This window comes from Hordeum vulgare, chromosome 7H (genome assembly GCF_904849725.1).
Source record: "Hordeum vulgare subsp. vulgare chromosome 7H, MorexV3_pseudomolecules_assembly, whole genome shotgun sequence".
NCBI lineage: Eukaryota > Viridiplantae > Streptophyta > Magnoliopsida > Poales > Poaceae > Hordeum > Hordeum vulgare.
The window spans coordinates 416,070,843-416,081,095 of record NC_058524.1 but is presented as its reverse complement, the minus strand read 5'-3'; the positions used below and the strand labels follow the sequence as shown (position 1 = coordinate 416,081,095).

Here is a 10,253-nt window from a genome sequence, read left to right as displayed (position 1 = left end):
TATCGGGATCGTCGACACGCCGGGCGGCCTTGCTGGACTTGTTTTTACCTTTCTCGAGCGTCTTGTGCGAGGGATTCCGAGGATGCTTTGGGTTATCTCGAGGTTGAGGTTTTCCAATAGGAACCCGAGGAGATTACGGATTTCCCTGATCGAGGTCATTCCGTCGCAGCGTGTGGTAGTTTGTGATGGACTAGTTGGAGCACCCCTACAGGGTTAAATCTTTCGGAAACCCGTGCCCGCGGTTATGTGGCAACGTGGAAACTTTGTTTAACACTGGTTCTAGACAACTTGAAGTTAACTTAATGAAAATATGCCAACTGAGTGCGTAACCGTGACTGTCTCTTTCGCGAGTTCCTTCTCCGATCGAGGACACGGTGGGGTTATGTCTGACGTAAGTAGGTGTTCAAGATCATTCATTTGATCATCAGTAGTTCACGTCCGCTATGCGTAGATCACCGCCCTCTTTATTCTTGTACTCGTAAGTTAGCCACCAAATAAATGCTTAGTCGCTTGCTGCAGCCTCAACACTTATCCATACCTCTCCTATTAAGCTTTGCTAGTCTTTATACCTTTGGAAATGAGATTGCTGAGTCCCCTGTGGCTCACGGATTACTACGACACCAGTTGCTTGATGCGAGCGCGTTGATTGTTTATTTGGAGTTTCTTCTTCTTCATCATCGACCTAGGATGGGTTCCAGGCCGGCAACCTGGGATAGCAAGGATGGACGCCGTTCTTTTCTCGTTTGTTTTCGTCCGTAGTCGACCTGCTCTTCTTCATGATGTTTATGTATTGTACTGATGCGACTCTGATGTAGCTTGTGGCGAGTGTAAGCCAATTCCATATATATCATCTTTTCAGTACATGTACTTGTAACGATATCCATTCTTGCGAAACGACGAGATGTGCTTCTATCCCTGTCGAGGCCCTCGCGCCAAAATAAGGATAGGATCGCATCTTGGGCGTTAAAGGATCTTTCTGTATTTGACCGACATTCGTGGTTTTCAGAGTTTCTAGAGGCCCTTATCATTGTTTATTCCTTCGAGGCGGTGTTTTGCTTTGCAGATCGCGGCCGTCAGCGTCTCCTTGTCTACAACAACAACTCCCTGAACGTTGCTTCTATAAGTTTCTAGGTTTTTAAAAGGTTCGCTCCTCTAAGACGGAGGCCCAGAGATGACATCAAACTATGATTATGACACGTCGCTGGTGGATGCCGGAGAAGAAGACTTTGGCGCCCCCAACTATTTGAATGTAATTTTATCTTGATGCATGAGTGCGTGTGTAATGATCCGCGATACTTAATATAAGGTCTTAGATTCTCTCGCAAAATAATGCTCCCTCCGTCTCTAAATATAAGTTCCTTTAGAGGTTTCTTTAGCGGATTAAATACGGATGTATATAGACACAATTTAAAGTACATATTCACTCATTTTGTTTTGTATGTAGTCCCTAGTAGAATTTTTAGAAAGACTTATATTTAAAAACGGAGGGAGTGAAAAATACAAATAAAAATGGATCCCTGCAAAAAGTTAACTTATAATTGGACTAGGATATTTATCAATGGATGGTTTGCTTTGTGTTTTCGACTATGAGAGGAAGTGAAACTGTCTTAAACGAGGGCAACTTTTGGACAAGGAAAACTTTTGCCGTACGTGTTTATGGTTGGTGCCTTGGTGGTCACGAAAATCCTTCTTAGGACCATCATGAGGTCCTACTTGATTGATATGTTTTGGCACTATTTCATTACTACTTCACACGTGATAGACTTTCCTTTTTTCTCCACAAGAAAGAGAAAAAATTCATTCACTCTCAAGAATTGGTATTGATTACAAGATTAGTAACTCAAACTGAAATGCCTTGATATAACTCACAAAATTGACCAAATACAAATTATATGCTTTGCCGAAAAATCAAAAGAATTTTGAGTGTTTGCATGATCAAAATTATACTACTGTTCATGAGGAAATTAGGAATCTAAAGCAAGGAAGACCCATCCACAGTACCTCAAAGGGCAAAGCAAGTAAAATGGGTCCTTAAAAGGGTCACTATATTAAAATTCTGCTTTAGGCTGGTTGTAATGGAGAGTATCATATACTAGTATCATGCATATGATACTAGCGTGTGATACTAGATCTGTAATGCATAATATTATAAGATAGTTCATTTATTGTCGTGCATGACACATATTAGCACACCATTTAATATAATACATTATCATGATGACCCTGTTTGTATACTCTAACTCGGTTAGAGATTAGAGTTAGATTCTAACTCTGGACTAACCATGAGCTAACTCTAACCAAAGAGGTGTTTGGATGGCGGGGTTAGAATGTCAATTTATACACTTTTTACAATCATTTGGCTCCTTTAACTAGGATTTGGTGTGGTGGAGGTAGAGAAAAAAGTAACTTTTTCTGTGTCCCACCTAACTCTAACTCAAATAAGCACCTCTTGGATGAGTTGATTCTTTTGGATGGGGTAGATGCATCTAACCAACTCTAACCCTCCTGTTTGAATGTTTTGGGGTTAGTTCACTCCAATCTAACCAACTTTAACTCTAACCCATAGATTCAAACAGAGCTACATACTCAACTCTCTCTTTCCTCCTTTAATTCTATGTCACTTCATCAAGATTATTTAGTTAACATGCATACCTATGATACTCTCATTAAGCCCTTCTAGGGGGGCATGGTTAAGGGCACTCACTCATTAACAACCAGTAGTACTATGATCTTGCCGGCCCTGAAAACCCGCAACGAAAGCCAGCCAATGTTGATGAGCGAGTCTATGCCAAAAGGCTATTATTATACAGCACTTATTGTCCTAGCAATGGTACTTTATTGACTGTAGTGAGATGTTCCTGCAACTTGCTTACTTTTTCCCTTGTACGAGCAAGACACATGGGTTGCAGGGCTCAAGATTTCTTCACCTAGTCTCAACTCTGTGGCAGCATACGATAAATGAGAAAGATTTAGAGGATCACTTGCTCGACGTGCATGCTATAGGACTATCTGTCCCGCGTTCCCTCAATTTGTTGGCATTATTAACATATCAAGGAAAAATAAATAGGAAAGAAAAAAAAACCAGTGGGTTCTGTTTTGATAGGGGATCAGATCAGGCGGTTGTAACTCAACATCTGTCTGTGTTTTATGTCCAAGTAAGCATTCACAATTCAGCATACTTGATTCATCAGGTCCCTATTATGCAGGCATCTGACATACAAGAGCATTGCAAGGGATCGATAGTCCTGGTCAGAGTTTGTTGGAAAGCAGAACCGCTTTTCAGGAACCGTTTTCAGAGCATGCACAGCTCGTGCCTGCTGGAGAATGCATCAGGGCAGGAACTCGATGTTGATCTCAAGTGTCTATAAAAGGGCCAGCCGTAAGTCTGAATATGTTCGGGCCAAATCATATGATTTTACTGCATTTAGCTAGCTCTGAAAGACTGAAAGTAAGAGTTGGAGGGAACTGAACTCTTGTTCTATGTTTCTTCACGAGTTCAGTTTTCTCCAACATCTTATCTTCAGCGCTGTCTGGCCAGGACCATCACAAGTTAGAGAATTTTGGCACATGAATTTGAGTGTTGGATGGGACCAAATCTTACTGCAGGGTGTCACAAGATTTGGTTTCCTCCAATATCTTATGTTCATATGTCGGACAAGACACTGAATGTTAGCTACAACAAGTGATAGTTAGATGAACACCTATGAACCCTGACCTTTGGAAGCTGAATGTGAGATTTGGATGGAACCAAATCTTCAGCTATAATACAATGGCACAAGATTTGGTTTCCTCCAATATCTCATCTTCAACTGTCCCTGATGAAACCTACAACATCTTCAGTTGAGCTATAGGTGAAGCTAAATTGAATTCCTTTGGTCTTTGGTCGTCCGTGTCGTGTCATAAACTTATTTCCCTTTGTCTTAAAAAATACTCCCTCCTTTTCACAATATAAGAGCGTTTTTGACACTTTATCAAACTGCACAAATTTTACAGCACACTACCTCAGTCTGCCAAAATAAGACATATAGCCTTTCCCTCTTTTCTCCTAAAGCAAGGGCTATGGTGATTTCGGCCAATTACAAGTTAAGACAAGACTAGTATGATTGGTGGGTTGGTTTGTCTTGGGATCGGAGGGAGTACATTTGATCAATTTGTTAAGCTAAACACTGAAGTGACTTCTTTTATATATACTTCAGCGCAGTTCATCCTAGGATGAGGCAAGCCATTTATTTACCAGAAGCAGATTTATGGTAAGTAAAGAAAACCTTTGCCTGCTTCCAGATTTGTGTATACATGTACTGAAGCAAACAAATGTACACCAGTACATATTACAAAGACAAAAGACTAGAAGTTGTTCATACATAACGCATTACAGTTCAACAAAATCAGCACCGGCAAGCAAGTGCGAGTGCCACTCGACCTATTCCTTGAGCTGCAGGCTGGCATGCACATTGACCTCTTGCAGCACATACACCTTATATAAGCCAGGACAGGTAATCTGCCTCCCTTACTTGCCCCCCGACGATGAAACTGAATTCATGATCCCGCAACCGATAGAACACAAGAGCAGCGCTAAAGCTTCACCGTCCATCATCTAGGTTGTATTTACATGTCAGCCTGTAAGATGTTCAGGAACGAGTAACAAGAGGCAAGCAGTCGTCCATGAGCATTCATGTCAGCGATTCAACTTGATCCTGAGAAAGAGCGGCTCATATGCATGTCAGCCAGGAGGTTAGGTAGAAGAACTCTGCTGATGGGCTATTGCCTGTGGCCTCCTTGCTTGTGGATGTGACGAGGCAATTTCCTCTAGGCGCTTCCATGTAGCCTCACGTTTTGATCGCACCGCATCTTCTTGAGCTTCATCGTCCTGGAACTTCTTGAGGCACCCCTCGAACAGTACAGGGTCATGGTCCAGGAATATTTTGCGAACATTAAGACTCAAGCTTTGAACTGCCTGGTTCCAATGACCTTTTGTATTTCGTTCTAACGAAGGAAGGATTATGGGCAGTAACACCTTGCTGTTTTGTTTAATTAAACCCTCAATATGATCGTTGTTCCACAGAAACAGAGCTCTCTCTGCCACCTGCAAAACGAAAGAGGGGTAGATGCATCATTACCACATACCGAATAAGTAGCATGGGGATATTAGGGCACATAGCTTGATTCATCCTACTGTTGGAATATCACTGCATTTCAGAGCATTAGGTAAAATACTAAGTACAGACTATTATTATTAAATGCCGCCTGAAAATGCATACAATGACACACATTAAACAGCCAAATAATAATAAAGAAGTCTACCTTTCAAGCCTGAACAGAAAGTGAACAGTAGGTTTGATAATTCAAGGATGTACTATGTTGGGAACAGAGGAAAATCAGCTTGTTTATGAATGTAGAATTAACCCGGTTTGTACATAATAGTTATATCACAGGAGCTCAGAATGCTAACTTAGTGATCAAAGTATAGAATAAACACAGATGTACTTAAAGGCAATTCTCAATGCAGGAAAAGTGGGTCAGGGCAGTTTCTTCTGCTGTTGCACTCATAATAAAGGATAACATATATATCATGAATCTACATGATCCATCAGGGAACATACAGTTTTGACTATTCTACTCCAGTGGAGTACTCCCTCTGTAAACTAAAATAAGATCTTTTAGATCACTATAGATCTTATATTAGTTTACAGAGGGATTAGCAAACAGTGATAACTGATAAGAAAAACTGATCATATCTCTAGGAAATAAAGGGTAAATCGGTGCACTAGAAAGCTGTGAAGCTAAGAACATCTGGATTCTATTATGCATAGGCGCATCCAATCTGAAAATGATTTAATGCTTGCAGAGTTAGTAAAATGATGGGCACACATAAATAATAATGCAATATTGGGAGAGTTAGTTGTTAATACAAAGAAGAATTTATCTAGATTCAATATTTGTCTGTGACAGTTGCATAGCAGGGTAATATGACCAAGTTGGCTAAGCTTCCCAATAACTTCGGTATCACACATTTTTGGTACCGGTGTTCACAAGGCAGAAATGGCATGAATTGCTTCAGCAAACTTAACTCTTACAATAATTTTCTCATTGACGAAACCATTATCCAACCTCAGACAGACAAAGATAGCTCTTGATAATTTGAAGGCTTGGATAAATTTGAAGCAATAAAACAACAGTCATTATTCAGGGCCAAACTAAAAACAGCAGCTTAAATCAATCCTTTTTGCAAGGAATTAATGATGAAGTACTAATTAAAATGACCAGGAAATGGCTAACATGACTATTCATGTTTCAACATGAGCAGGACTAGTATGGACTATATACCTATTGTTTGTTACATGTTAGTTCACTTGCATTGATAAGTTCTAGAAAATCATGCGACAAGCAAAGACTAACGCAAAACTAATAACAGTTTTAAGGACGAGAACTTCCATGAGCTATTAACATGTATCATATGTGTATGGTTTGGTTGGCACTCTGCAATTCCATTTTACCTGAAAGTGAGAGCTATTTAAGCAGCGGGCAATCTGTCGGAAAAGTGGCACCATACATCTCTGGAATTCTGCTGACTGAGTAGCTTCCAATACTTCCTCCAACTCACCCAAAAACATCACCTCCTTTGAGCTATTTGTGATTGGCCAATACTTAAGTAGACCCCTTATAACAGTATCAGCAAGCTTGCAATCTTTCTCAACAAACTGAGTGACACAGTATGACAGTTGTTGATGATACATGGTAACGCATTTTGGTTTGTGGAGTGGAATCAGCGCCCGGACTAGAAACGATTTGTGCTCTTCCTTGAGTGGCAAAGCAAAACCATTGATTATACTGCCCAGAATCTCTAACAGCTCTGCAATCCCATAATGCTTTTCTGTCTCAAATATAAACCTGTAGAATATATTATTAATTGACTTCCTGATGAATGGACGGTGCACCATGAACTTCCCATATATCCTGTGAAGTATTGTCTTCAAATACTCCCTTTCCCTAGGATCCTCTGAGTCAAAGAGATCTAGCAACTTGAGAATGAAACCCTGATCGACATATCTCTTGGCCATCTTAGCATCTGTCTCAGGAGACTGAACAAATCTTAAGAACAGTTCGAAGACAATCTGCAGGTGAGGCCATGCCGGGTCCATGACAGGCTCTTCCTCCTCCAAATCAAATGACTCGATTACCTTGTTCTCCTTTGGGGCAGGATTCGGGCCGCGGAACAAGTTTGTGGATACCATGTTGACGACCTCTTGCACGACAGACTCTGGGAATTTCCCGGTGGCAGAGGTGACATAATCCACCAGCTCAAGCAATGTTTGCCTCTTGACCTCCTTCTCTTTCACATCCTTTGTGGGGTCTGTGAAGTCGAACACCACGCAGCACATGGCGAGCTTCCTGAGGAACAAGGCAGGTTTCTCCGAAGGCAGCACCTCCCGGAAGCTCGGGAGCGCCTCATACACAGGCGGAGCCATGAAACCATTGCTGGCACCCGCAGCAACACCAGCGTTCCTGTTGCCGTAAGTCTGCCCAGGATTCGTGACATAATTGCTCGGATTGCCAACCCTACTAGACATGGTCAAATCTGTGGTGGTTCTTGCATCCGCCGTCGGGCTTGACAGCGACGACGAGCCGGCTCCCGCGAAATCCTTCTCCCCGGACTTGGCCGGCTTCTTGGGTAGCCTGCCCAGGATTTGCTTAATCATAACGGATTAGGCGAACAAGTCCCCGATCAAACCGCGCTAAACAAGTCCCCGCGAATCCATCATTCATCAGCCTGATAAAATCAAACACCGTGAGGAACATCGAAAGAAGGAAATCCACGCATCGCGCGAGAATGATAAAGAGTGCTCCAACCGAACCTTACCAGATCAAATCCGGAGCCGAAATCAACGAAGAAGACCGCGCCTTTTCCGATCGGCGGCACCGATAAAAAGAAGAACCGCGCGGGGTCAAAAGGGAAAGGGGGTAAAGCCAAAGGCGAGAAAATCGCTCTTTCCCCCCAAAACTTGCAGGCGAATTGGAGCGGGCGGAAAGGAGAGGGCGCAAATTGGATGGATTCTTGCAGAAATCTGTGGGGAATACGTGGTGGAGGCCTCGGTGGTGGTGGAGGCGTCGCCGGTCGGGTTCGTTCGGGTCGCTTCTAGGGGGAACAGTGGGAGGAGGAGGGAGGGCAGTGGGTGGGCGGAGCCAAAGCCAGATTGGAACAGAAATTTATTAGAGGAAAAAACGTTTCCTTCATTTTGGACCAAATCCAACACGGGTAAGCGTCGGTCGGTGGCTGGTAAATATTCTGGTGCACATTTCGTGTTGCGCCCAACTCAACACAATTTTTACCCTAAAAAAAACTCAACACAATTTTTACCCTAAAAAACACAATTTTCATCTTATATGCCCTTAAAAAGGCAAAACATCATTTTTATAATTTCTTCCAAAATATTCCGGTCTATTATAAAAGCTCGTCGGAACTAGAAAGCATCACAAACATAATAAAAGTTGCAGTCTATCGATGCCTCCATATTAGAGTCAGGTCGACCCTTATCAATAACACATGAGAAGTTTTCATGTACGTGTTCTTAATAAGGATTAGTCCCCTAGAACCACATGCATTATCGTTAAACCCTTGAATTGATATGAAGCGTCTAACACTAGATTTGACCATCACGCACGCACGACGAGAAACCATATCATCATCGTTCAAAGAAGACGACAAGAATCTACGTCGGTACTCAGTCAACTCCGTCGTGACATATAAAATCGAACCCGACCTACTTGAAGAAGAAGCAACACCATCTGCCCAAGTGTCGCCCATGTGACGACTAAAAAAATCCTAATCTAAACAACTAGATGGAGCCGATACATCGGGATTCCCTTCCTCTGCACCAACCGCTACAACAACATGTCGGGGGGGGGGGGGGGGGTCCACGGGTTGGTCAGTGGAGCTTGGAAGTGAGGAGAACTTTACCCCTTTACTCTAACCACCTAGCCGCGTGCGTGTAAGGGGATGTCAACACAAATTTCATTATACAACAAGTGAACATAAATTTTCATTATTTTGACATGTGCACATTAGATTGCTCAAAGTATTCCCGACGAGTTTATCTAGTTTTTCCTTGGAGTTTCATATAAATGGTAGGTTCATTATAAATAATGGTTAAAAATAATTGGATGGCTAGAAGGTGGTTGTAGTGTCATCTTTCTAAAGATCAACCACCAGTTTTGTGATGTTTTTTCCAATCTTATACTTTGTGACTCCAGTCTTCACTCTTCAATAGAATGTGCATGTATATGCAATGTTGTAGTAAGGTTTTTAGAAATGTCTATGTGAATTAGACGGTTTCTTATGTAATTCATTTTTTTCATCAAGTAGTCCATATAAATCATATCAAAAGAAGGCATGTAAGATTTTCATGATTCTTTAATGTCTAGATAGAAGATTATTTATTACCTAAATAAGCACCAAAGTATGATAAAGATGGACCTAAAGCTTTGTTCAGGATGAAAGTAATGATGGACTTTGTGAGGTTCATGAATCAAGTTATCATCTTTTGTTCATTGTCATGTTACGTCGGGAATTGACAAACATTTGCAAGGATTTTTTTTAAAGAGTAATATATATGTACCGACAGGAAAAACGCATCTTGACGCCACCTCCAACTTCCACATGTTTTCAACCCCTCGTGGCCGCTAGAGACTAGTTGTGGGGATAAGCCCATACACTGGTTGATGAAGGTGGTGGTTGGGAAGTCTCCACTCCGATAGCCTTCCACGACGAGATGTGGCCTGCATGTAGTGGCTTGAGGACAAGGATATGGTTGTGCAACGGTGGTGATGACGTGTTCGGAAGTGGCGGCAATGTTTAGTGATGAGGCGTCGTCGCGATCCGGAGTTTGCAGGTACGCGGGCGTCGACCGGCAACGATAACCTTTTGTTTCTCAACATGATGACCCTCTGCTCAGACGCGTGAGTGGCGTCGTGGTGCTGCACTGTTGGGTGGCTATCGTGAGTGGCAAGGGGTCTTAGACCTTCAAGTTAAAAACTAATGGTGAACATGTTTGCCGATCAATTCCGTTGCCACACAGGGGGATGAAGGAGCAAGAAGACGGTATAGACTGCGAGAGTGTCGCCAATCGAATTTTTGCGGTGCACCTTCCTCCCTTATCAATCTTGTCATGTGCGCGACGAGGAACTTGAGTGTTTGGCGCCTTTGGGGGTGACTGCTACTTGTAAAGTGTGTTAGGTTTTCCCCGAAGAGGAGGGGT

The 10,253-nt window shown here is 42.3% G+C and overlaps 1 protein-coding gene across 1 annotated transcript; it reads right to left on the bottom strand.

The window, feature by feature from the left end:
* Window positions 1-4,255: 4,255 nt before the first annotated feature.
* Window positions 4,256-8,188, bottom strand: LOC123407227 (serine/threonine protein phosphatase 2A 57 kDa regulatory subunit B' theta isoform-like). The gene is made up of 3 exons (XM_045100314.1): window positions 7,859-8,188; window positions 6,495-7,768; window positions 4,256-5,083 (listed from the first exon to the last, which is right to left on the bottom strand). Exons 2-3 carry the CDS (start codon window positions 7,695-7,697, stop codon window positions 4,733-4,735), a joined length of 1,554 nt encoding a protein of 517 aa, XP_044956249.1. The 5' UTR covers window positions 7,698-7,768; window positions 7,859-8,188; the 3' UTR covers window positions 4,256-4,732.
* Window positions 8,189-10,253: the final 2,065 nt, after the last annotated feature.